General features: G+C 59.2%; 4 protein-coding genes across 7 annotated transcripts in view; 2 read left to right on the plus strand and 2 right to left on the minus strand.

Annotated features, from left to right (window-relative positions):
- The first annotated feature begins 1847 nt into the window (after positions 1–1847).
- On the plus strand, positions 1848–8556 carry MVD (mevalonate diphosphate decarboxylase). Of its 2 annotated transcripts, none has more exons than XM_055412966.2 (10): positions 1848–2008; positions 3960–4030; positions 4420–4534; positions 4801–4947; positions 5638–5837; positions 5926–6000; positions 6101–6319; positions 6503–6618; positions 7377–7485; positions 7736–7910. In XM_055412966.2, the coding sequence occupies exons 1-10, from the start codon at positions 1939–1941 to the stop codon at positions 7796–7798; spliced, it is 1185 nt and encodes a 394-aa protein (XP_055268941.1). In that variant the 5' UTR covers positions 1848–1938; the 3' UTR covers positions 7799–7910. The 2 variants fall into 2 exon arrangements, with proteins under 2 accessions (XP_055268941.1, XP_055268940.1); XM_055412965.2 differs by lacking the exon at positions 7736–7910 and adding an exon at positions 7918–8556 and having other exon boundaries at positions 1850–2008.
- Positions 8557–9199: 643 nt separating this feature from the next.
- CYBA (cytochrome b-245 alpha chain) lies at positions 9200–16110 on the plus strand. 2 transcript variants are annotated; one of them, XM_055412969.2, is made up of 6 exons: positions 9200–9347; positions 12645–12714; positions 13165–13239; positions 13461–13544; positions 14047–14128; positions 15711–16110. In XM_055412969.2, the coding sequence occupies exons 1-6, from the start codon at positions 9290–9292 to the stop codon at positions 15918–15920; spliced, it is 579 nt and encodes a 192-aa protein (XP_055268944.1). In that variant the 5' UTR covers positions 9200–9289; the 3' UTR covers positions 15921–16110. The 2 variants fall into 2 exon arrangements, with proteins under 2 accessions (XP_055268944.1, XP_088686707.1); XM_088830581.1 differs by lacking the exon at positions 14047–14128.
- Positions 16111–18397: 2287 nt separating this feature from the next.
- On the minus strand, positions 18398–20584 carry IL17C (interleukin 17C). The gene is made up of 3 exons (XM_055412968.2): positions 19721–20584; positions 19074–19417; positions 18398–18667 (listed from the first exon to the last, which is right to left on the minus strand). Exons 1-3 carry the CDS (start codon positions 20138–20140, stop codon positions 18406–18408), a joined length of 1026 nt encoding a protein of 341 aa, XP_055268943.2. The 5' UTR covers positions 20141–20584; the 3' UTR covers positions 18398–18405.
- A 3794-nt stretch (positions 20585–24378) lies between these two features.
- Positions 24379–25662, minus strand: part of ZC3H18 (zinc finger CCCH-type containing 18) — a 43669-nt gene continuing 42385 nt past the window's right edge. For both annotated transcript variants that reach the window (XM_055412970.2, XM_055412971.2), the window contains one exon: positions 24379–25191. In XM_055412970.2, coding sequence (XP_055268945.2) covers positions 24984–25191 — 208 coding nt within the window. In that variant the 3' untranslated portion in view covers positions 24379–24983. The remainder of the gene's footprint in view (positions 25192–25662) is intronic.

Genomic DNA, 25662 nt, shown 5'->3' on the forward strand with positions numbered 1-25662 from the left:
ATAAACAATATAGTGAAGTCCCCCAGGTGAAGTCCCCCAGAGTGGGACACCTGCCACAGTACTTGGTGCAAAACAGATGGCATCATGAACGTGTGAGATGTCCCTTTGTCACTGCCACACACTGTACAAATCACTGAGATTCATAGGTGACCTTGCTTCTATACTTCAGAGAATACACGGTGACCACTGTCCAGAGAAATGCACCAACAGCTCTTCAAAGGCAGTTTTAATGGCTCTGCATGAAACAAAACAGTGATTCCAAGAAAAATGTAACAACCATCAGAAACACAGCTGAAAACAGTGAGATACCATTTTTCATGGGTCAGGTGGACGGGGAGCTGCTCTGCTGGGGAAGGTTCCAGATTCCTTACTTTGGCGGCTGGGATCAATGGAACTTCCAGAGGGAACTTGCCAAGAGCTATCAACTTTACCTCAGGTACATCCTGCTAGGCCCAGCAATTCCAATTTCAGGGATTTATCCTAAAAAAAGGACTCAACACTTGTGCAAAAAGCTGCTTATGTCCAAAAACTGGTAACAACTTCATCGTCAACCAACAGGGAACTAGTTGGACAAGTTATGGCAAATGGAGATCTTCAGGATGGTCTCCAAGAAACACCTAATCCCAAGAAAGCTATTTGCTGATATTTGTAGAAACAGAACTGGGGGGCTGAGATATCTTCACTGAAAACTGAATCATTTTAAAGCCAAAAATAAATTTCTACAAACGGAAGGGGGAAACTGGGAGTTATTGTGTAAGGAATAGAATTTGACCTTAGGAAAATGAAAAACTTCTAGAGTTGGAGAGTGGTGATGGCTGCCCAACAATGTGAAGGTACTTAATGCCATAGAACTGCAAGCTTCAAAGTGGTTAAAATGGTACATTTTACACCAATAAGAGTCATTATAAATGTGGCAAGCCACTTCAACAGGGAAGCCTGGCGTGCTGCAGTCCATGGGGTCGCAAAGAGTCGGACACGACTGAGCGACTGAACTTTAACCCTGAAAAGAGAATCTCGGCTGGTACGGAGCTTTAAAAGAGGGGGATAGAGCTCAGACAGTAAAGCTTCTGCCTACAATGCGGGAGACCCGGGTTCAATCCCTGGGTTGGGAAGGTCTCCTGGAGAAGAGAATGGCAACCCACTCCAGTATTCTTGCTCCCCCCACAAAAAAGGGGCTCAAAGAAATATTTTGGAGAAGGAAACGACAATCCACTCCAGTATTCACGCCTGGAAAATCCCATGTACTGAGGAGCCTGGCAGGCTACAATCCATGGGGTCGCAAAGAGTCGGACACGACTGAACGACTTCACTCACTCAGGGCTGGAAAGTACCTATTCGGAATAAGTTCCTCCCTTAGCCCCTCACCCAGGAACTGGTTGGTGAGGGGGTGCGGAGTCTGTGGGAACCCCGGGCAGCGGGGAGAGGGGAAGCTCGGGCAGCTGGGCTGAGGAAAACTCAGGGCGGCCGGGTGAGGGGAATTTCGGACGGCTGGGTGAGGGAAACCCAGGACGGCGAGGCGTGGGGGACCTCGGGCGGCAGAGCGCGTGTCTTGCGGCGCTCAGCACCGTATTCACCCAGAATGTTCACCCGGAACCCTCGGCGCACGGTGCTGAACGGCACCGCCAGGCGCCTGCGCAAAGCTCGCGCCTGCGCGGACTTCGCGTGAGTGTGGAGGGCGTGGGGCGGAGGGCGGCGGCGAACCAATCCCTGCGCCTGCGCAGAGTCGGAGCGCGTCTTCAGGCCAGCGTGGGCTGGCTCAGGGTCGCCAGCCTATCTTCCGATGCCACTCATTGGCTGAGAGGTGGAGCATGGGCCAGGCCCGCCTTTGATTGGGCGACACGCGAGCAGGTGGGGCGTTGAGGACCAATCGCCGGTCCCGCGGCGGCGCGGGTCTGGAAGGCCGGCGGCCGTGGGTTGGGGTCGCTCTGTTCTTTGGCCATGGCCTCAGAGAAGCCGATCGTGGTGGTGACTTGCACCGCGCCCGTCAACATCGCGGTCGTCAAGTATTGTGAGTGGTGGGCTTGTGAGGCGCAGGATGTGGGAGCCCTGCGGACAGGGAAACTGAGGCTGGGAGGGGCTTGTTTGTGCGGTGGACCGGGTCCCCGGCCAGCAGTAGGTGGGCTGGGCCCTCCTGTGGACGTGATTGTGGGTCCGCGTGCAGATGTGGGGAACCTCCCGCGGTGCAGTCGCGGAGCTGGGCCCCACGTGCAGCCAGGAGACCTGGGGACATGTTTCATACAGGACGCCGGTCCCCGTGGGGGCTTGATTCCCACGGCCACGCCCACCTTGCCACCTCCACCTGCTCTCGGTGTCTGTCATGTTCAGGTCTCAAGAATGCTCCCGGGATTGGCTCCTCTCCCTCACTAGTTTCTGGAGAGTCACCTGCGTGAATATTGGAGTCCCCAGGTGGGAGGGGCCACAATTTGCTTGGCAATATGCCTTTGCAAGGCAACTGGGCTGTTTCCAGTTTGGATCAATTATGGAAAAAGCTGCTGTAAACTTCTGTGTACAGGTTTTTGTGTCAATGTAAGTTTTCATTCTTCTGGATAAATGCCCTGGGAGTACACTTGCTAGGCCATAGAGTGGTTGCATGTTTGGTTTTTTAAAGAAACAAACTTTTCCCATTTGGCTGTACCATTTTTCATTCCCGCCAACCACATATAACCGTATGGGTGATCCAGCTTTCTGGCATGTGTTGTTGTCACCAGCTGTTATTTTAGCCATTCTGATGGTGACTTCGCACTGTGGCTTTAGCTTGTTTCTGCTGCTGCTCAGTGATGTTGGACAGCGTTCCGTGTGCTCATTTCCTCTCCGTGAGTCTTAGGTGAAATCTCTCTTCAGGACTTTTGTCCACATTCTAACTGAACTGTCTGCATTTTACCATTGAGTTTTGAGAGTTCGTTTTGTATTTTAGATAATAATCCTTGCTACATACAAGGTTTGCAAATATTTTCTCCTACCGTGTAGCTTCTCTTTTCATCTTCCTAACAGAGCCTTTCAAAGGGTTGAAGTTGTTACATGGTGGTGGGGGCCAATGTGTCATCTTCTTCATCCTTGGTAGCAAGTCAGAGACGTCTTGATTCTAGCCCTTCATCCTGAGGAGTGTTTACTGTGTTTTTTCCTAAAAGTTTTAGGCTTTCACATTTTAAGTTGAAGTCTGATCTATTTTGAGTACTTTTGTTCAAGACATGAGACTGAGGCGTGGCTGTGTTGGGCCATGGATGTCCAGTTACCCAGCGGTATTTTCAGAAGAGGCCGCACACCTCCTCCAAGGAACTGCTTTTGCACTTTTGTCAGCAAGCAACTGGGCGTGTTTATGGGGGATTGTTCTGGGTTCTCCTGGGTTACCTACCAGGATTCGTTCTCCTCATGTCCTGTAACTGTCCACCACCCCAAAGACGAAAGTGGGGACCCTTTCATCCCCACCTGTGCCTAACAGTGGATCTGAAGTTTTGGACTTTCTGGAAGGTTTTCCATATTTGTTGTGATATGCAGGAGTGGAAGAGCTCAGCAGAAGTGGGGGTAATTCCAGAGTGTCTCCAGGGATATAAGCAGGGAGATTTAAGAAATTTTCAGTAAATGGGGCTTCTTCTGTTTGGGAGGGAAAGGGAAGAGACTTAAATCCGAGCACTCAGCACCCGGAAGGCACTCCAAGACTACTTGCTGAATGAGTGAAAAACAAAACAGAAGCAGTGAAGCAAGGGGATAGACTGGCCTCCAGCTCTGCTCTCAGGAGCTGAGTGAAGTGGGGAGCAATCGACGAGGGATTCCTGAAGGCAGGGGCACAACAGGAGGAGGACTTAGATTGTGCAATGAAAGAGCAAGATCCAGGCAACTTGGGGATCTATGGGGTGGCGGTGGTGGGGGGGAGGGGCGGGGCATTGGTGGGCAAGAGCAACAGGGTGCTGGTACACTGGGCTGGGACACTGACTGGCTTTGTGGTGGGCCATCTATTCCAGGGGGAAAGCGAGATGAGGAGCTGATCCTGCCCATCAATTCCTCTCTGAGCGTCACACTGCATCAGGATCAGGTGAGCATGGGCTGATGACACACATCGAAAAAATACTTAAAAAAACCCTGTTTACAGATGGTAGCAGTGTATCTCCAGGCAACGAACGCCGTCCTGTGAGGTGTGCTCAGCACATGGGCACGTACATGCTGAGCCCTCCTAGGAGGTCCCTGCCCTGCATTCTCTGCTGGGAGATGGGCATGTGGGCCCTGCCCTGTGTAGTGGACACCCATGGGACATCCCCACCACTCGAGCCCAGCCTGCCTTGGCCTCCACCTCCACCTCCCTGTTCTCTAGCAAGGCCACTGCCCTGAGTGGGCAAGCAAGAGGGACCAGGGGAGGAAAGGCCCCACAGAGAGGCAGGCTTGGCCGGTACCTACCACTGAGGTGCCCTGCACTTTCTTTCCCAGTTAAAAACCACCACGACGGCCGCCATCAGCAGGGACTTCACAGAGGACCGGATTTGGCTGAATGGCCGGGAGGAGGATGTGGGGCAGCCTCGCCTCCAGGCCTGCCTGAGGGAGAGTGAGTAGGGTCCTTGGTGATGCTGGGGTTAGGACAAGCCCACCCCTACCCCTGCGCCACTTCCTTGCCCTGGGTGGGTCTGAGCGCATAGAAGGCGCTGCCATCACCTGCCCCCGCCCCACCTCACACCTCAGGGGCTACCAATGCTTGTCAGCCTGGCCAGGTCTGGGCCTGGGGTCTCCCAAGAAGGGGGAGGTCTGTGTAAGGAGCTTGGGCAGAGGCCAGTCCCCCTGTGCTGACCCAGGCATTGTCTCCCATCCCCGCAGTCCGCCGCCTGGCCCGCAAGCGGAGGAGCGGCAGCCATGAGGACCCACTGCCTCTCAGCCTCAGCTACAAGGTTCACGTGGCCTCGGAGAACAACTTCCCCACAGCCGCAGGCCTGGCCTCCTCGGCTGCAGGCTATGCCTGCCTAGGTGGGTGCCCCGGGACAGGTCCCAGTGCTTACCCTGCACGCGAGGCCACGGCCTCAGCTATGTCGCACCTCTGAACACTGAGATATTCTGGGGGCTCTGAGGGGAGGACCCAGCACATGACAGAATCTCCCTCAAACTGGCTTAAACTAAGTGGGGGTGATTTCTTGGCTTATGTAGCAGAACCCCAGGGCTGTGACCAGCTCCAGGCTCTCAGACGGCCTATTAGGAGCCCATCTTGCTCCTTCGGAACCCCTGCTCCGCCCTGCCCTCCTGTGGCTCACTCTCTAGCAGGACCCCCCACCCCCAAGCTGGGGGCAAAGCCGGTTACCACAGCAGTGGGTGGTTGGGTGACGTTCTCCATGTATCCCTGAGACCAGTGAACCAGGGCAGACAGCTTGCCTTGTGGAGCCCCCAGGGCCGCATCCCGGCATCATGCCCTTAAGAAGTCCTGGCCTACGCCCAGCACTGCCAGCAGCCCCAGGCCTTCTGGTCCCCAGGGGGCTCCTCCTCCCAGCAGCTCTTGTACCCTGAGAACCCTCTGTGGGGGCTGAGCCTGTGAGCACTTGGGTGCTGAATGCCAGCCACGGAGCTGGGGGCCGAGGCTCCATCCCCCAGGTGCCTCCCTTTTCTGGCACTGAGCACAGACCATCCCCCATCCCCCCATCTGAGCCCCCCCACCTCCACCTGCAGCCTATGCCCTGGCCCGGGTCTATGGGGTGGACAGCGACCTGTCGGAAGTGGCCCGCAGGGGCTCGGGCAGCGCCTGCCGCAGCCTGTACGGTGGCTTCGTGGAGTGGCAGATGGGGGAGCGCCCCGACGGAAAGGACAGCATCGCCTGTCAGGTGGCCCCTGAGTCACACTGGCCAGAGCTCCGAGTCCTGATCCTTGTGGTGAGTGGGGGATCCAGCTGGAGTCTAGTGGGCCTTCCCAGGCTCCCTGGGCCATGGACATGGTGAAAGCCTTCCTCCCTCGCTGCAGGTGAGCGCTGAGAGGAAGCCAATGGGCAGCACAGCAGGCATGCAGACCAGCGTGGAGACCAGTGCCCTGCTCAAGGTGAGGCCAGCAGGCGACTGGGTGGGTGGCTCCTCAGGGGTTCTCGGAAACCAGGCTCCACGGCTCCATGTAGCTCACGGGCTGGCCATCTGCCTTGCAGTTCCGGGCAGAGGCACTGGTGCCGGTGCGCATGGCCGAGATGACCCGCTGCATCAGGGAGCGCGACTTCCAGGCCTTTGGCCAGCTGACCATGAAGGACAGCAACCAGTTCCATGCCACCTGCCTGGACACCTTCCCGCCCATCTCCTACCTCAGTGACACATCCCGGCACATCATCCAGCTGGTGCACCGCTTCAACGCTCACCATGGGCAGACCAAGGCAGGTGCGGGGCTGGGTGTCCCAGGCGGACTTCATGGAGCCTGCTTTGCTGGGGGCTGCGTCTCCATCTCACTCTCATTGGTGGCATAGCCCCCATGTTGGAAAAACTCCACTCCCCATCCTGACTGGGTGGCCTGTAGGTCCTGGAAGCTGGTCTGAGCCCATCTGACCACCCGGTTCCAGGTGGCGTATACTTTTGATGCGGGTCCCAATGCCGTGGTCTTCACCCTGGACGACACTGTGGCTGAATTTGTGGCTGCCGTGAGGCACAGCTTCCCCCCTGAGTCGAACGGAGACAAGTGAGTTGCAGGCCCCCATCCAGGAGGCTGTGGCGGGCAGCAGCCATGAGGACCACAGGCAGTGTTCCCACATGTGTGCCCGTGTGGCTGTGGATGCTCGTCCACTCGGCCCAGCCCCAGGGGCACGTGCCTGTCTCCGGCGGCCCCTGTGATGATGGGAGCATCTGGATTTCTCCCCCCAAGCTGTTTAAGGGGCCCTGCTCTCAGTGTGGGAACATTTGACCCACTAGGGATGTGAGAAGCGTGTGTGGGTGCTTTTTATCTGCCACCCTCAGGAGGCAGTGAGGCTTCTGGTAGGTGGAGCTGAGTACTGCTCCCCCACTGCATGGGATGGGCCTCACAATTGAGGATGTGGGGGCTCTGGACTCATCGCCCTGGTTACTGCGGGAGTGGTTTGTAGGATTAAGCTTGAATTGAGGCCGTTTCTTAAGCTGTGTCCCCACAGGGCATGGCAGCACAGTGGGCCAGGGCGGGGGGCAGTACTATAGCCTCATAGAGGTCTCCTGAAGCCCTCCCCTCAGAGACGGAGCCAGGCCCTGGCTTTCTCATTCCGTGTGTGCCTGTACCCACCATTTAACCACCTTGAGGTGTGCAGCCCAGTAGTGTTAAGAACAGGCTGAGCACCCTTGTTCATCAGCCCCAAAGGCCCCAACCCCACTGGCAGTCACGACCCCCAGCAGTCCTGCAGTTGCCTGTGCTGCACATGTCCCACCCCTGCCGTCCTTGGACTGCAGTCCAGCCCTGCCTTCTGCCCCCAGGTTTCTGAAGGGGCTGCCCGTGGAGCCCGTCCTGCTCTCAGATGAGCTTAAAGCTGCACTGGGCATGGACCCCGTCCCCGGCAGCATCAGATACATCATCGCCACCCAGGTGAGTCCTGGTTGCACACCGCACGCACCGTGCAGGCTCACCCCAGGGCATCCACAGGAGGGCCAGTGAGGTAGCTGTGACCCTGCTCCTTGGTTTCACAGCACCTAGTGTTCCCCTCAGTCACTCATGGAGAATATTTAAGGACTGATGGATGCCTATGGTGTGCAGGGGTGGGGCTGGACTGTGGGGTACCCTCCAGAGCAGGTCAGGGCCCCATCTGACTCCCAGACCTGTGACCTATGCTCCCCAGGCCTTGACCTCTGCTGACCATCCCGGACTTGCTGTCCAGTCCACATCTGCCCAGAGGGACTGAACCTCTGCCTGAGGATTGGGCCCTGGGCCCAGCATCACCAGGGTGTCTGATCTGCCTGCATTTCCTGGAAGGGCAGGTGCACCCTGTCCCTCCCTGATGATAATTTTTTAACCCCACAGGTGGGACCCGGGCCTCAGGTCCTGGATGACCCTGGCGCTCATCTCCTGGGTCCTGACGGTCTGCCAAAGCCAGCTGCCTGACCACCTCTTTGATGGGGCCTGGCCGCCGCTGGGAGAAGGGGCTGCTTTGCTGGGACTGGGAGCTGGGTGTGGTGGTCAACAGGCCACACTTGTGGGGATTTGTGGGTGACTGCCTGCTCTGGGCTGGGCCATGTGCTGTGGCTGAGTTGGGCAATGGAATGACTCCTGCAGCCACCCAGGTGATCAGGGGCAGCCCCCCCAAGTGCCTCACCTTTTCCTGACCTGCACCAAGTGCTTGCTGAGATGGGGACCTGGATCCCGATCCAAGCCCAGGGGACTGAGCTGGCATGGAGCTGCTGGTGCATCGATCATGAAGGGCTCTCAGGCCCTGGACTCATGGCCACCCCACTGCCACAGGAGGTGACGGCATGTTGGGGTACCCCTCAGAGCTGGAAGCTGGGTCACTGTGCAGGGGACGACCTCAGGACAGCTCCATGAAGTGTTCCCCCAACTCAGAGCCCAGGCCCCTGAGCGGGTGCAGTGTTGTCTGCGGGAGAGGGGAGCAGTGACAGGGACAGGGGAGCAGTGACAAGGCCAGAGTAAAGGCAGTTCAAGGACTCCACCTGGCCTGGTGTGCTTTCTGCAGCCCTCACCCAGGGGGCTGGGTGGGCATTGTGGGGGGCGGGGCTGGGGCCTCCCCTCCATGGGTGGGATGCTCAGTACAGGCCACAGCCACACAGTGCTGGGTGGACATGGTCACTAAGGCTGACAGGCTGGGGAAATGGTTCAGGTTTGGCTTTAAAGCTGTCCATGTCCCCCTTCCAAGTGAGTTCCATTCTTCTCCACTGTCCTAACCCAGCTGGGGGAAGTAGGGGGAGGGCTTCTGAGCCCTCTGACCTTGACCCTAAAAGGGAGTCCAAGGACGGAGGTGACAAACGACAGGGCCCAGCACTGCTACATTCTGGGTTTTCCCAGAAGCTTCCCACACTCACCCGCCCTACCCCCCAAGTTAGTCCAGGGTTACCAGTGGGGCCAAGGCCACCACACCTGCACTAGCCCGGGGCCGGGTGCGGCAGGCCTCCCAGGAGACTCCTCACGAGGCTCAGGGGCTGGCCTGAAGCCCCGCTTTCCCTTCAGGAGTGCACCGAGGCCGGGCTGGCTGGGCCTGCCGGGGAGGAAGACTTCAGGTCCCGTGGAGGGGCTGTCACCTGGGGAACAGGGCCGGGGCGGAGCCAGCGGCGGGGCGGGGTGGCGCCGGAACTTGGGGAACTTGGGCGGGGCGGGAGGCTTGCTGAGCTCTGGGGCCGCGGGGTCTGAAGAGTCCGAGCCGCGTTTGAGCCGATCTGCCGCCATGGGGCAGATCGAGTGGGCCATGTGGGCCAACGAGCAGGCGCTGGCGTCCGGCCTGAGTGAGTGGGGGGCGCTCGCACTTGGGGCGGGGGCTGCAGAGGGGCAGCTGAGCCTGGGGGCGGGGCGCGCGGCAGTGCAGGGGGGCGCTGGGGCTGGGGAAGTAGAGGCCTGGAGACCCCAGGCTGCGAGAGGTAAAAGGGGAAGGGCAGGCTGGAGAAGGGGCGGGAGCAGGGTCCTGAGGAGCTCCAGACACCGGGCTGGAGCCTGGGGTGGGGCCCCGGGCCCCGAGGCTCCAGTGGGCTACCTGCAGCGCCGGCGGGAAGGGGGCTGGAAGCCTCTGTTGGGAGCAGGCTGCAGCCGCCAAAAGGAGCCTTGGAGCTGGAGAGGGGCGCTCGGGGCCCTCCTGCCCTTGCACCCCGTGCACACCCACACCCCCATCCTCTGCCCTACCCCCCACCCCCAAACACACACAAAGAGGAAGTTCAGTCTGGGGAAGAAGCGCTTGCCCCGGTGGTTTCCGGAGAACTCACCGCCCAGTAGGGCTGGGAAAACCCATCATGACCCACCCCTGCCTGGAGTGACCCTCCTGCCCTGCGGTGGGAGCTCCCTCCCCTAAGGCTCCTGGGCTGCGGAGGGGCTCCTCCTGCCTCCTGGCCAAGGGCTTGGTCCATGGAGCTGGGTGACCGCTCTGTCTCTCGGGGCGCAGCCCTGAGTCTGCTCAGAAGGACATTGCACAAGGCAGCTGGAGACGACCCATGTGACCCCTCCCACCCAGCTCCCAGGGCCTGCCTCTGGGTAGGAAGGCGGCAGTCCCCCTTGCTTCCCTGTGCTCAACCGCGGTTGCGGACAATGCTGTACGCACTTGGACTCAACTTCTCATGAGAGGGTGGGGCCTGAGGCTAGAGGAAGCCGCCCGTGACTCCGCCCCTCCCAGGAAAGCCCCGCCCCCAGTGGGAGTGGGCGGGCGGGAGGACCCGGGGATAAAGTGATGAGGAGGGTCTCAGCCACCACGTCTCACCTGGGACCCACCCTGAGGCCCCCACCGCCAACCTGGGGACTGAAGGGAGGAGCCTGCGAAGCTGGGCTGGGGGTGTGGAGGGAGCACTTAAAGGTCACGTCTGGGGTGTGGGCAACTTTGGGGTGCCAGGCAGGACAGCCCCCTTCTGGCTTCTAGATGACGGAGAACCCAGTGAGTCAGTACGTGGCTCTCCTTGCTTCTGCCCAGAGCTTTCTTCTCCCCGTCCTGTCTAACCCTCCCCATCACCACCACAATGACTACTGCTTGTCTTCCTCCACAACCTTCTGGCTCTAAATTCCTCCTTTTGCTAACTCCTGACTCAGTACCAACTACAACCCCAGGTGCATCTCAGCCCACCGGCCCTTTATGTTGTAGAGAATCACATCTGGTCAGATCACGGTCCCTCTATCTCCCACCACTCTGCCCCTGCCTCTCTGGCCTCGGGGGCCCACCACCCTGGTGTTTGCCACAGGGCTGGCTCCCACCACTTCACCTCTCTGCCTACATCCACATGCTCAGAGAAGTATTTTGAGCTCCCAGCCCGACAGCCACGCCACCCACCTCATTCACCATGATCTGAAGTGTCTGTCCCCATCGAGAGACCCCAGCCCCCTCTGGGAGCCGAGGCTCCCGCTAATGACGCAGGCTCAGGCCAAGGCAATTACATGCCCAGGTCGAGTGGACTGACCTGAACGCAGGAGCGATGGCTCTTCCCTCCTCCAGCACAGCAAGTGTGAACATGACACCCACAGAAGGCGGCCAGGGTTCAGGGGCTGAAGGGAGGGGCGGGGGTCAGAGCTTTTACCTCGTGGGACTCTGAGGCCAGACCGGGAAAGGCTGCCTGAACAAGAAACAGTCCAAAAGATCGTCCCTTCCAAGGAGTTGTATTGTCTGCCACCACGGCCTGGACGAAGAAATTCACAAGGAAGACAAAACTGCTGGAAACTCAGGCCTGTGTTACACATGGGGCAGGGGCTGCCCTCTCCCACTGTGTGCCGCAGGGACCACTGACGAAGTTCAGGTCATCAGAAAGGAGTGCTGAAGGATGTGCTCCAGCGAGAGCGAAGCTGGATCCAGAGGGAAGATGGCTAAGCCACTGTGAAGACACTGACTGTAAATAATTAATAACTGTGGCTAATTTGGGGTGAGATTAAAGATAAACCTTCTAAAGTCCACATGTAGTTCAGGAAGAGGAATTTTTAAATTACAGTTTGATCAAGTCAGTAGAAAGCAGGAGAAGCAACAAGAAAAGCTTGTTCAAGAGGAAACCTAAGTAAGATAACAAAGTAAGTTATCTGCAATCACAGTCAATAAAATGTGTCAGATTCACTATCAGATTGCTTAAAGGGTGAAGAATTTAACTCTATCAGCTGATTCATAAAAGCCCAACACTGGAAGCAACTGACACGTCCCAAAGGCAGGAGAATGCATAAATAAATTGTGGGAAACTACCTGATGAGACAAACAGCGAGCTGGAGCTCTGTGCAAACCACCCCAGGAAGGACCTGGACCAACCTCTGTCAGCAAAAAAAGAGCCTCCAGAAAACCTGGGGTAGGTGAGAATCTTGCTATGGATGGAGATCACATGGTGGGGGTCACACGTGTTAAAAGTCTGTGCACTTTATGTAATAGTGATACCTCAGTAAGTGACTGGAACCCTGAGGATGGGTGGCTGTGACAGAGTGACAAGTGTGAGTGTGCATCACGCGTGTGAGCAGTACACTGAAGCTACCGCTGTAGAAGAAAATCGCTGGGGAGGAACGGGGGTGATGCACATGCTCACGGCAGGTGGGCTGCGATCAGGTGCACACAGGGCCGGAGAGACCAGGCCCACCCAGACCTGGCATCACACAGAGCACACGAACAGGATCAGCCCACACACCCGAGGCCAGGAGAGAGGGTCCACGCAGCTGGTACAAAGTCAGCCACCAACAGCGTGGTCCTTAAATGCATTGAGCAAACGCTCAGGGTGCCACAGGTCACAGGCCACCAACAGCGTGATCCTTAAATGCATTGAGCAAACGCTCAGGGTGCCGTGGGTCACAGGCCTCCGGGGTGTGTCCAGGCTGGAGCCAGGCCCTGCCTCCCTCTCAGCAGCTCCTCAGCCCCCTCCCCGCCTCAAGTGCTGCTCTTGGGGAAGGGTACCAACGCCCATGAATACAGCCACGCCCATCATCTACCAAGGTCTCCCCCGCCTGGGTCCCCTTCCTGGGCTAACGCAGGGGCGGATAGGGCAGCTCTGTGGTGGACTGGTGGCCCCCCTTGGGGAGGGGGCCCTGGGGAGCCCCTGCAGGGATGGGGTATGGCACCTACTAATCTCCTTCTCCTCTGCCCACAGTCCTTATCACCGGGGGCATCGTGGCCACAGCTGGTCAGTTCACCCAGTGGTACCTGGGCGCCTACTCCATGTATCCTCTTGCTGCAGATCCAGGTCGGGGTCGGGGCCAGAGAGGCTGCTGCCCCTTGAAGGCAGGACGGGCTCCGAGGAGGGAGGTGACAGAGCCTGGGGGCCTGGGCCCTGGCAAGGGAGGGAGGTGTCCACGGCACCTGAGGGGTGACACTGAGGCCCAAGAATGCTCGGGGTCCCTCTGCATTCCCTTCCATCTGTCACCCTCCCCAGCTGGCTGGGCCTGTCCACCAGTGGACTGAGCCCCACTTGTCCCGGCCAGTCCAACTGTTCCAAGCCCTCCAGAGGCCAAGACAGGCATGGGGGAGGGAGGCCGCCTGCACGGTGGCCAGACCTGTTGGAATCCTGTGGACCTCAGGCAGGGCCACACCTCTCTGTTCTCTCATCAAAAGAGCCGACTCCCTGGGGCCTCTCAGGCTTGATCTGGGCTGTTCCTTAACCTCTGCTTCAGAGCAGCGGGCGTATTGATCTGCCTGCTGGAGTACCCCCGGGGGAAGAGGAGCAAGGGCTCCACCATGGAGAGGTGGTGAGTTTCTTACCCTGCTCCGGGAACCGCCCCCCTCAACCAGCTGTCACTACGAGGAGCCTGTCACTCCTGTCTCTCCGAGGCTCCAGCACTAGTCCACTCAGGGTCTGCCCTGCCACTGAGCCTGAGACCCCCCACACCTCCCCGGAACGAAGAACTGGGTGGTCTGAGAGGCTGGGGCAGGTGGAGGGTGACATGGCCTGTCTCCCCCTCCCACCTAGTGGACAGAAGTACCTGACCAGAGTGGTGAAGCTGTTTGGGCCCCTCACCAGGAACTACTACATCCGGGCCTTCCTGCACCTCGGGTGAGCCTGTGCCCACTTGGGACCCCCCAGCGCCACTGGCAGAGGACTGCTGGGGTCAATCAGGCCCCTCCCAGCCCAGAACCTGTTCCAAACAAAAACCCAGGTCCCAGGCTCTGCCAGGGGTTCCCCAAACCTATATCTGTCATTAACACTTCACCCCAGCCTGATAGCTTAACTCAGGGATAATCGGTGCCCCGAGGTTGATGGCTCAGCCACCCCTAGTGAGTCTGCTGGAGAGACCGCCATGCTGCTGAGACCTCTAACCTGGGTGGTGGCCAGGGGCCAAGAGCCCTGTCCTAAGACTCAGGACGGTGCAGACCAGGTAGAGAACAGCTCGGGGTGAAGTCAGAAGTCCAGCCATGCAGCACTGGGCCTCCCCTCCATTCAGAGTCCTGTGATCCTGTGCTGTCTGACCCATGCTGGGTGCGGGGGAGCTGCGGACCCCCTCTGACTGTCCTTTGTCTCACCTGTCCCCTCTGACTGCCCTCCACCCCTACTCCAGCCTGGCGGTACCTGCTGGCTTCCTGCTTGCCACCATCCTGGGGACAGCCTGCTTGGCCATCGCAAGCGGCATCTACCTGCTGGTGGGTAGCATCCTTGCAGTCAGCCTCAGCGTCATGGCTGGTCCTGTGGCCGAGCCCGTGTCCTGGCTTACATTGTGGGGACAGTGACAACGTGGCCTCCACGTGTGGCCCATCTAACGTGCTAGCCACTCCCCTACATCCTCCTGTAACCCATGCCACAGAGCCTCGACAGGGGAGGGGGGCCACTTTACAGACAAGTGGCAAAAGCTCTGAGACGGGACGTGGCTGGCCTGCCCGGCTCTGCTTGGATTGGGATCCATTGCTCAAAGTTTTCTATCCAGTTCAGGGTGCTGCCAGGAGCACTTCCCTGGGACTCATGAGCCTGGCTGGTACCTCAAGCCGTGCGGGGCTGGGTTTGCCTGGAGTCCAGGTTATGCAAAAGGCCCCTTAAGGCCATCTTTATAGCAGGGTAGGGAGGCTGAGAGGTGGGGAGGCGGGGGCGGGGAGGTATGACAGCGGAGTGGGGAGGGACGAGGATCCCTGCCAAGCACAGGTTCCTGAATACCCACCGTCCTCCGCATGCTGCCTGCTGGCTGTCAGCCCACTAAGCCATGGGTTCCAACTCAGCCACAGCCTCCAGCCTCCCAGAGTCCGTTTTGACTTGATCGCTCTACTAATTCCAGCCCCGGGCGCCCCCCTCATATGTCGCAGCTGAGTCCTTTTGTGCTGCTTGTTCAGATCTTTCCCCCATTTTTCTATTGGGGTTTCGTCTTGTTGGTTTGCAGGAACCACGTGTGTGCTTTCATTGTGAACCCTTTGTAGGTTTTAGCTTTTGAGGATACTTCCTCTCTGTTAGGGATCCACCTTTGCCCATGGATTCTTCACTGAGCAGAATTCAAGTTTGTCATCTAAATTGTTCTTCTACTTTATGGTTTGTGCTTTTATTCCCCCCGCTGCCTGTCTGCTGTATTTTCCTGCATTCTCTTCCTTTAACTTTCTAGCTTTAGCTTCTGAGATAGAGAGTTCTAGTCTTTAACTTAGGAGGTGTGATTTTCTTATGCTTCATAAATTATATGCAGTCACTCTTTTTTTTTAATCAACTATTATGGGATACAAAGTTAGAGATACATGTTTCTAGGTCTACTTGGCCTGTGGCTGTGGGGCAGGCCCAGGACTCTGCATTTCGGCAAGTTCCCTGGGCTACAATCTCCCCCCTTGACATGCCTGGGCCCCTGGCCTCCCACACTGTGCCTGCCACCCCACCCCCACCCCCACCCAGAGCTGCTGGCCTCAGTTCAGCATCATGCCCCTTAGGCCTGGTCTCCTGTCCTGCTCCCAGCCCTTAATCCCTGGGAGGAAGCCTGGTTTTGGGCTGGGCGCCTGGCAGTGGCCTCCAGGGGTCATTCAGAAGCCCCAGGGTTCCATTGTCCCCTTCTGGAGTTGAGGTGTCTCCTGGTTGGTGAGACAGCTGGGTTCTGACCATGTAGCCTCAGGCCTGGCACATAACATCACTGAGCTACAGCCCCTCAGGTCTTGCTGAGTTCAGTCCTGTCCTGGACCCTGGCGGGGGTGGGGGAAAACAGGGACTGGGTAGGGGGGGCGGCCCAGGAGGACCCATGCCCAGCCCGTCTGTGTCCTGCAGGCGGCCATCCGTGGGGAGCAGTGGAGCCCCATCGAGCCCAAGCCCAAGGAGCGGCCGCAGATTGGGGGCACCATCAAGCAGCCACCCAGCAACCCTCCACCCCGGCCCCCGGCTGAGGCCCGCAAGAAGCCGAGTGAGGAGGAGGCGGCGGGGGTCCCCACGGGTGGCCCCCAGGAAAACCCTATGCCGGTGAACGATGAGGTTGTGTGACCAGAACCTCAAGCTGCTCTGGCCCGCTGAAGCTTTGAAGGCCCTTCCTCCTGTGGGCAGGCCAGTGGGTGGGTGGGGGTGTGTGGCGCCCAGCCAGGGGTGCCCGCTTTCCTGCAGCCTCCTTGGGGTTCCTTGACAGCGGGGCTGGGGTCTCGGTACCTCACCTGTTCCATGAATCATGTACCTGGAATTCCCTGTGTTTGTGTTTCTGCTCTGGAAATGAACGTCCTCCCAGATCCCCCATCTGCCAGGTCTCACCTGCTGGAGCACCCCTCAGGCCACCCTGGGGTCGATGTGCCACAGGCAAGATGCCCTCACAAGAACTTCCACCCACTCTGGGTCACCAAAACTGTTACCAAACCAAATGCAGGTCCCCTTACCCCAAGCAGCAAAACCAACCTACTGACTTGGGTTGTGGTGAAGGAAGGGGCAGTGTTATTGCAGGCGCTGAGCCAAGAGGCCAAACGGCTCACGCTCAGAAGAACCCCAGCCCCATCACGGCTTTCAGGGAAAGGTTTTTAAGGACAGTGAGGGAGGGTGGGGGGTAATCAACAGACAAGAGACCCAAATTTGGTTCCGTAACACACACACACACACACCACACATGTCCCCTGCTTACTCCCCCAACACACCACACACACACCATACAAGCCATGTCAGGGGCCCCAAAGCTCATCTGCTCACACACCAGCCTGGGAGGCCCTTCCTTCCTGGATACCCAGTCCCCCCAAAGTCTGGGAAAATCCTTCAGTCACTGGCCTCCTGCTCTCACAGTTTCAGAACCGGGGTCTCTGGGACCTCTGGCCCGGAGGGCACTCTACCCATCAACCAACACTCTGTCTTCAGCATAAATCCAGTGGGCTCACCGTTCCCTGCCCCCTGGTTACTCCCAGCACTACCTGGGCCTGCCTAGTGCCTGGCTCAGAGCCCAGAGACTCACAGGAACACAGGGCAGACCCCACCCTTCCCCTAGACCCACTGCTCTGGACCCCATCACCCTGCCCGCTGGCCTCCAGACACAGCCTCTGCATGGGCCACTCCCTCTGCCTGGAGCACGGGGCCCTGGGTGGCCACCCGGGTTGTCCTCAAGTGGCCTCCACTGCAGCCCCTCTCTTCCTGATGTTTCCACCACCAACAGGCCAAGCGCTTTGCTGCAGGTCCTGTGGCCGTGAGTCACCCGCAGGGCAGGCAGGGGGCTGAGCATTTTGTCACAGCTCCGTTCCCAGTGCTGGGCACGTGGCTGAAACTCAGGGCATAAGTGCTGACTGAAGACTCCTTCCAGGTTCAAGACATAGTCACCTCCTCCAGGAAGCCTTCTCTGAGACGCTCCCGCCTTCCTGGGCCTTACACACAGTAGGTGTCAATCATCGGGTGAAAACAGCAGTGGGGTGCAGACAACCGTCCTGCAGCCCTGTGGCCCAGCATCAGCCCTGGGAGCTGAGGTGCATCACAGGTCGCAGGGAGACAGACTCTAAAGGGGGGTCGTGACTGAGGCAGGACGCTGAGGCTGTGCACTAAGCCTCTAAACTGCAATCCAGGATATCCTGCCATGAGGGGGCAGGCAGTTCCTCGGTAGCTGACGGGGCACCTGAGCTGGTAAGCCTGGCTGACCCTCTCTGACAGGTCACCTACAGTGGACAGAAGCCCTAGGGGGTGTCTGGAGTTTTCTGGGCCCCTGTTGTGGCTGGGGCAGCATGACTCAGCCAGGTTAAAGAGGTGTCCCCCTGAGTTGACCACTTGCCCTGAAGTTACCCTGAGGACACCAGTCTGTGGGGTGGGGAGGTGGTCCCCAGGGACCACAGCCATGTCTGTGAATAGAGGGCTGGGCTTTGGGAGTGTGGCCCATCGCCAGGCCCGGGAGCTGCTGCTTATCCATCAGGGCACACTTGGACTCTTCTGTTGAAACCCACCCTACCCTGGGTGCACCTGGCTTCATGCACAGCTCTTTCTAGGACACACCACACCAGTGGCTGCCCCTGGCAGGCAGTGGTCAGTGGCTGCCCCTCGGGCCCCGGACTGGTATAGAGGGCCCGGCGGGGGTGAAAGTGAGAGAGGGGCTTCACCCACTGCCCTCTGTGCCATCCAGGTCTGTGTTCTGGGGGCGGTTTATCAAGTAAACAAAATAGATTCACATGGAAAATAAATAGCTGTTTTAGAAACACAGGGGTACTTGTTCCTCCCAAGGGGCTGGGGTGAGAGGCGCCCAGGGGCCTAGAGGTGGAGGCAGCCATCAGAACACAGTTTCCATTTTCTGTAGGTATTTTAACAAGTCCTAGAACAGTGAAAATGTTTCTTCTAGCCCGGCTGTTTCTGTGAAAGGGTAAACTGTGTCTTTTGAGGTGGGGGCTGCCCAGCGCAGGCCTCTGCACCCCAGTCTTTCCTGGAGCCTCGTACCTGCCCAAGACCCCAAGGGCACATAAATAACCAATAAATACACATAAATAGGAGGGCCTCCCTGGAGGCCAGTTCAGGAGCCAAGCGGCCGTCACTGGGCCGACCTGGGCAGGACGCAGGTGCAGCCCACGGGCACGCGGATGAACTCAGCATGGAAGGCGAAGGCCCCAGGCGTGGGTGCCCCTGTGGCGTCCTGGGAGCAGGGCCGGCGGCGTAGCACAAGGAAGCTCTGGACCAGTGGCACCGAGTTGAGTGCAGCCGTCTCACGGCCCGTCTTGGCGCTGATACAGCCCCGGCACAGGCACTCGGCGAAGGCCAGCTTCTGTGGGTAGCGGCTCTCGTCTGTGTCCACACTGCAGGGACAAGCGGGGTGTCAGAGAGCCTGAAGGGTGCCTCCCTCCCTGCCCATGCCCCCCAACCCCAAGCCATATGCACTCAGGGCCCAGGGCCTGCAGTGTGGGGCACTGAGAGCACGTGGCACACAGCTGGTGCCCAATGAGTGCAGGTGTGCATGTGCCCCATGGCCTCCCAGGGCATGGAAGCCTGCTCTCTTCCCACCTGTCCCAGTCTCACCCCTGCAAGGATTCAGATAGGGGCCCCCAAATAACCCAGGGGACCCTGGTGTCCCAGGACTGGGCTGTGATTGAGACATGGGGTGCGGACTGGCTCACGCGGAGCCTCACGCTTGCCCTCACGGAGCTGGAACTGCCAGCCGGAGGTCATGGAGGGAGCGCCCAGGCCCTGGGAGCCCGCCCTCACCGGTATCTCCAGGGTGAGATGGAGCGCTGGTGGACGTCAGCTTCCAGCACCTCCCCCGGCTGCAGCACGGGGCACTGAGTCCCGGCCGGGGCCCCTGCGCGCCTCCTCCTGCGGCCCACCGCCTCCAGGCTGGACACCAGGGCCACTGGCAACGCCTGCTCCCACTTGGCAGCTCGGGCCAGCAGGTGTGGGGGGGCGTGGCCCAGGGGCAGCTCCTCCGCGGAATAGCAGCGCAGGGTCCCAGGGCTGTGGGGGTGGGTGTGGGCCCCCACCTGGAGTGAGGGACCGTGGCGAGTCAGGCTGGCGGGAAGCCAGAGCAGAAGAAGCAGGAGGCCAGGGAGGAGCTGGTGGAACAGGCGGTGGGTGGTCAGGGGTGGTCAGGGATGGGGCCCTCCACTGCCACCCGCGGGCTCTGCTCCCAGTGGAAGGATGGGGTGGGGGAGGTGTAGCCTCCGTTTACAGCTGAGGGGACAGGAGGTCCGGAGGGGCCAGCCTCTCAGCCCGAGCTCGCCAGCGAACCCGGGATCCAGGATCCTGGCTCCCTTGGACCCCGAGATCTGATGGGTTTCCTGGACCCTACCCCCCACATCCTCAGCCTGGGGGGTCAGCCCCGTGCAGGAGGGGGTGCGGGGAGAGGAGCATCTTACCATCGCAGCAGGGGCTGGGCTCTGGGCTCCTGGCTTGAGCACGTCCCTGGTGGTTGACCTGGCGGCGGCTGGCCTGTGGCACCCTTTATACCTGGGGCCACACCTGGGGAAAATCCGGGCGCCGCTTACTCCTCGGGAAGTGCCCGGCCTTGCTTCCTCCTTCCCTCCCTGCGACCGTCCCCTCCCCTCCCCCTCCACTGCCACCCCCATCTCTTCCCCAGCCCTCCTTGGCACCCCCCAGGGGGACCCTGCCAGGGCCGAACACTTGCAAATGTGGCTGAGAATGAAGGGTCTTGCCTGTGTGACACTCTTGAACCTTCTGTAAGCTCGAGTCCTAGCCACTTGTATGTTTTTGTGGTTTGGACCTGGTGCCTGGGGGGCGGGGGGCTCCTTCATTTTGCGCTGTATTCTCTCATCCATTCCTCCTGCCAAGAGGGAGGTTCCAGAAGGGACAGGGGCCAGTGAGCGTCTTCAGGTTTCTCTGTTGGGCTTTTGTGGTTTTATCAAGTGTAAGTCTAAGCGTGAGGGGGTGATGATGCCCTGGAACTTTTAAGATGCAGGGCACCCTATGAAGGTTTCTAAGGAGGCCCCAGGAGCCCACCTGTAGCAACTCTGTGCAGCTGGCTGGGGGTGGTGGGGTGGGGGGCTTCATTATCCTGAAAAAGAGATGGTTTGGAACCAGATTCTGCAGTTTTGAATGCTAGGTTTGGACGCCATCCTGCGAGGGCCCATCTGCCCTGGTCTCTCGAATCTGTGCCACATGTCCAGCTGAGGAGGGCGTCGCCGTGGAGGATGGGGTCAGCTCTCCTGGTTTCCCACCTGCCCGCAGGAGGCAGAATGTACACCATCAAGGCGCCAGTCTGAGTTTGGAGGCCCAGACTCGGTGGATAGGAAGACCCCTGAGATGGCACTGGGAGAGGCAGGGTAACGCCTGGGCCCTCCCAGGGCCTCTACTGGGCAGTGTGTGACTCTGGGCCTCCAGTCCACCCTCCCTCCACACCTTGATCTGAAGTAAATGTTTCCGAAGCAGGCCCTGCGTCATAGCTGTTCTCCCAGAGTCTTCCCAATGAATGGATGGACACATTGAGTCCCCAGACTGTTCCTGCCTACCATGCCCCTGCCCAAGGCCACCCACCTTCTGCTGATATACCTCCTGCAGTGGGGAGCTCACCACCTGTATTCATCACAATTGGGGGCCTTAAGAGAAGTGTCTTTTCTCAGGTCTGGAGGCTAGAAGTGCCAGGTCAGTGTGGGCAGGGCCTCTCTCCCAGCCCTGGTGGCTCCTGTGGTCCTTGAAGTTTCCACGGGTACCTCTCTTCCCAGGGGTCTCTCCTCCACGGCTTTCACGCTTTCCAAATCCAGGATGATATCATCAAGATCTGAACTTGACCACGGCTGCAGAGACCCTTTCCTCAGATAAAGGCACATTCCTCACAGGCACTGGGGTTATTAGGACCTCGACATGGTTTTAGGGGAACAACAGAGCCCCTTATACCTTCCCCTTGGCCAGATGCTCAGGTTGAGAAAGACTCCGCCTTCCTATAGGGCACTCGGATCTCAGAAATTCCAGTCCCTCCTGCCTGGGCCCCGCTAGTGAGGGGAAGTGGTACCTGTGCCTACAACAGCCCCTTGGGAGAAGCTGCCTGGAGAGCAGGGAGGTGGCCCCAGCAGTGGCCTTGCCTTTGTGCGGCTGGGGTCCCCACACAGGATCTTTGGAAGTGAAAGGCTGTAGAACTCGCTCGCACAGTGGTCCCTATGCCGAGGGCTGAGCTCTGGCATTTTCTGTGTCTTTCTGAACAGCTGAGCGAGTGGGTGAGTCAGGGACAAGTCTTGAGGCCAGGCCATGTGCCTCCCTCACCGCTACCCTGAGCTGTTCTGTGGGCACTGGCAGGCTGGTTGGGGTTGGGGTCGGGGTCTGGGGCACCAGCCGGAAAGATAGGGTGGGGCCCAGCAGTGCCTCATTCCTGCAGGTGGCTGAGGCAAGCACACAGTACCAGGTTGGGCAAGACTGGAAAGATAGCTGCTGGAGGAAGGCCAGAGGGCGTTGTGGAGGAGGCGTCCTGGATGGCTCCGCCCCCAGACCACTAAACCACACCCACCATATCCCTGTCCCCAGACTGCACCCATAGGGCCATGCTCCCAAGTCCCTGCCTGGAGAGATGCAGAAAGGGGATGGAGGGGGAACAGAGTGGGGAATGGAGGTACGGGAGGAGGGATGGAAAGAGATAGGCACAGAGATCCAAGGAGACTCGGACAAATGCAGACACTGCAGACAGAAGGCAGCGGAGAGAGAAAAAGGCAGATCCAGGTCAGGAGACCCACGGACAGACTCAGCAGGGACAGTCCCTCTGTCCCTGCCCATGACTCAGAGCCCTTGCAGCCCTGGCTGGACAGGAGCAGCCCAAGTGGGCCTGAGTTGGGGAGGTGGCCTGCAGGACGGGTTTGCTCTAGGCTCTTGCAACTCCAGGCTCAACGTTCTCCCCCATCTTATGGGGAGACAGGGGCAGACCCTGTACTGTCTGTAAAGTGGGGGTGGCAATCCCCTCCGCCTTCCCTCCTTCTCAGCCACTGGGCCCAGGCAGCGCTGCCCACAGGGAATCTATGCCACAGTCCAGTTTTCTTGTGCTCCCCAAACTTTGCACTGTCAGGAGCAATCTCTTTGCCTTGTCCTAGTCCGCGGCTCTGCAGGGGCTGGCTGACCAGGGTGGGGGTCCCTGCTTGTATACCCAGGGCTTGCCCCTCCTTTCAGTCCAACTCCTCCTGCCAGTGGAAGCAGACTGCTGTCGTCTGGGGTGTCCAGGCTTGAGGGGCTGGGGTGCTAGTGGGACGGTCACAGCGGGTGCTGGACAGTTGGCACAGGGCGGGAGGGCGTGTCCGAGTCAGCAGGAGATGACAGCAGGGTCATGGGGCGGCAGGCAGGTGTGACCCCCATCATGAGAAACCCGAGGGAACTTCACTGTCACTGTACTGAGCTGCCCCATGAGCTTGCTGTTGTTCACTCATACGTTGGAGACCATACTTCACATCTGAATTAGAAAGATTATAAACTAAAAACATGGTGTCTACCCTTTCTCACCTTTTCAAGAGAAGGGGAGAAGGCCTCACTTGAAGCTGGAGGTGGGACCCGCGGGGTAGGCTGGTGGGCAGAGGTCCTGAGGGCTGCCGCTCCTCATGGGTGGGGGTCCGCTCACCAGCCAGGGGCGGGGAGGTGTAACTGAGACCTGACCCCTTTCCTGGAGACGAGGAGGGTTAACATGAGAAAACTCAGAAGACTGGGGTTTCAGTTTACCCTCCCGAGGGCCGGCTCGAGGATGGCACTCACACAGTGGACAAGGGAGGGGTTGAAGCTGCGAGAGGAAGTGTGGGGCACAACTTGGTCAGAGTTCCAGGGACAGGAAATAGTGTGTGCAAAGGCCCTGGGGTGGGAGGAATGCCAGTGGGCAGGGAAGGCTCGGGTCAGGTCGGGGTCTGCTGCAGAGGAGGAGGCTGGAGGGGCGGGAAGCAGACCTTGGGCTTGAGGAACAGGTCGCGGCTCCCATCTTCCCTGGAAGGCAGAGATGCCGAGAACCCATTACACCATAGAGCCTCCCTTTTCCCAGATGCCTGGCCTGGAATGTTCTTTCCACTAGACCTGTGGGGGAGCTGGCTCGGGGTGTGCTCTCAGCCCTCCTGGGACAGGTTCCCTGCCCCCAGGTGGCAGAGGGCAAGCTGCCAGTTTAAACCCAGCCCTGGTCCAGGGACCCAAGGCTACAGGTCCAGCCCAGGCATGAAAGGTCGGGTCAGGCCAGCCCCTCGGCTGAGTGTAGAGGCTCAGTGTGCGTGGGGGCTCGCTTGTGGACTCCTGGCTTCAGAGGTTATCACTGCCTGGCTGGCTGGTGGGGCCCAGCACTTGGGGCCCAGCGTGCAGGGCCAGGCTGTCACCCGAGGTGCCCTGCATTCCAGCCCCATGTCCTCGAAGGCCGCCCACTTGGAGAATGGGAGTTCCCTCTGCACCTGGCTTTGACCTGATGGCAAACCAGATAAGACCTGAAAAATTACCGAGACACACGCCATGATGAGGCTGGTGGTGCAAGAGGCCTTACGTGTGCTGTGCTGCGGGGCCGGCGCTGCGGACAGGCCACTGGAAGCCCTGTGGCGCTGGCTCCTGCCCAGCTCTCCTGTCCCACATTTGAAGGGCCATGCAGCCTTGGGGCAGAGGACCTGGTCACTGCACGCAGCTCCAGGGTCATGACCCCAGGCCAGAGCCCTAGGTGGCTCCTCCTGATGCCCCCACAGCGAAGTTCTGGAAGGTGAGTTGTCTGCCAGGATTCATGGGACTTGCTTTAAAGATAGTCTTCCAAGGGCAGAGGCCCTGACACGGGTCTGGGCAGGGGTACTCCCAGGCCCCTGGCACCACTCTGCAAAGTTAACCCACAAGGGAGGATCTCCCTCCAGTGGCCCTGGTCCTGCCTCCGGTCCAGGCAGAGATGGTGACCCTCAGGAAGCCCCGCCAGGCCAGCCACCACAAGGAAACCAGGCCAGCGTGCCACGGGGCAGGGTTAGCAGCTCCAGGGGCATCTCAGTGGCCTCCTTCAGCCAGCAATGCCCAATGGGCATCACCAAGGGAAGGATGCAGGGGGGCTGGGCACAGGCAAACATCACCACCAGGGCAACACAGCTGTTTATCAAAATATTTTATTTTAGGAGACCCCTCAAAAAAAGACCCTCCACATCTGACAGATGCCCAACAATACCCTCAGCCTGTTTTTTTTTTTTTTTCAGTCTTTTCTGTGTTTTTCTTTTTTTCCTTTTTAAATCAACTAGAACAATTTGATGCTTAAAATAAAAGACAGGAGTATTTCCCAATCAGACTTCAGTCAAGAATATATATATTTTTGATCCTGGGGATGGCGGGGTGGGGAAGACGCTCGGCAGCACTCAGTGTTCCTGGTTACAGGAGGAGGGCGGAGCTGAGGACGCCTGCCTGAGCGGAGGGACGACTCGTAACTGACATAAAATCGGAGCTGGTCCTTGCTGCCGCCGCACCCCCGCCCACCTGGCTCGCGGGACTTCTGCTCTGGGAAGGGGTTGGTTCAGTCTGGGATTCAGCGTCATCTTCATTACATGTGTGGCTTCTTTTCCAGCTGAGAAACTTTTTTTTTCTTTTTTAATTTTTAAAAAGAATCACAGCCAAAATAAGACATAAACTGCAAAATCCAAAATGGCTGCGCTTACCCTATTTATAAAAACAGGTGAGTCCCTGCCTCGGGGAGCAGAGCCCGGGCTACACCTTCCCGGGGATCTTGGCCCGCTTGCGGGCGATGGCGTCCTCCACGGCCTTGAGCTGCTTCAGCAGCTCCTCCCGCCGTGACAGTGTGCTGGCCTTCCCTGCCTTGGCGCCTGTGGTCGCGGTGGTGCTGGTGTCCGAGGCTTTGCCAGGCACGCTGGTGACCTTGCTGGAGCTCTTGGACTGGGGTGACAGCGGGCGCTTCCTGCAGGGGTGGGGAGGCCATCAGAGAGGCCTGCTCTCTGAGAGCCTCCTGCCAGGGGCCTGGGTCCCAGGAGCTGTGCCTGCTAGACAGGAGGCAACCCCTTCCCAGAGGATGAGGCCCCCACCACAGACGAGCGTCTGGGGTCCAGCTCGGGTTCTGGCCACAGTCAGCGTGGGCCCCGTACCCTTCCCGTGCCCCAATCGTGGAGCGCGCCTGGGAGTGGAGGCAGAGCACCGGAGCTCGCCTGGAGCCTGACCACATCCTCGCGCTGTGCCCGTGCCCCTCCTGCCCAGCCCTCCACCCAAACCCAGGGTGCTGGTGCGCAGGGACGCAGCCTGCTTCCAGCGAAACGGTGAGCCCTGCTCCTGCTTCTCGAGCCAAGTGGGAGGGAGGGAAGAGCTGCTGCCAACTGGCCCCTGGTCCTCTGGCCGCAAGCCACGTGCTCCCAGGCCACTCTGCACTCTAGGACCC

This window comes from Moschus berezovskii, chromosome 22 (genome assembly GCF_049115385.1).
Source record: "Moschus berezovskii isolate FMDL1 chromosome 22, NW_MosBer_1.0, whole genome shotgun sequence".
NCBI classification, from domain to species: domain Eukaryota; kingdom Metazoa; phylum Chordata; class Mammalia; order Artiodactyla; family Moschidae; genus Moschus; species Moschus berezovskii.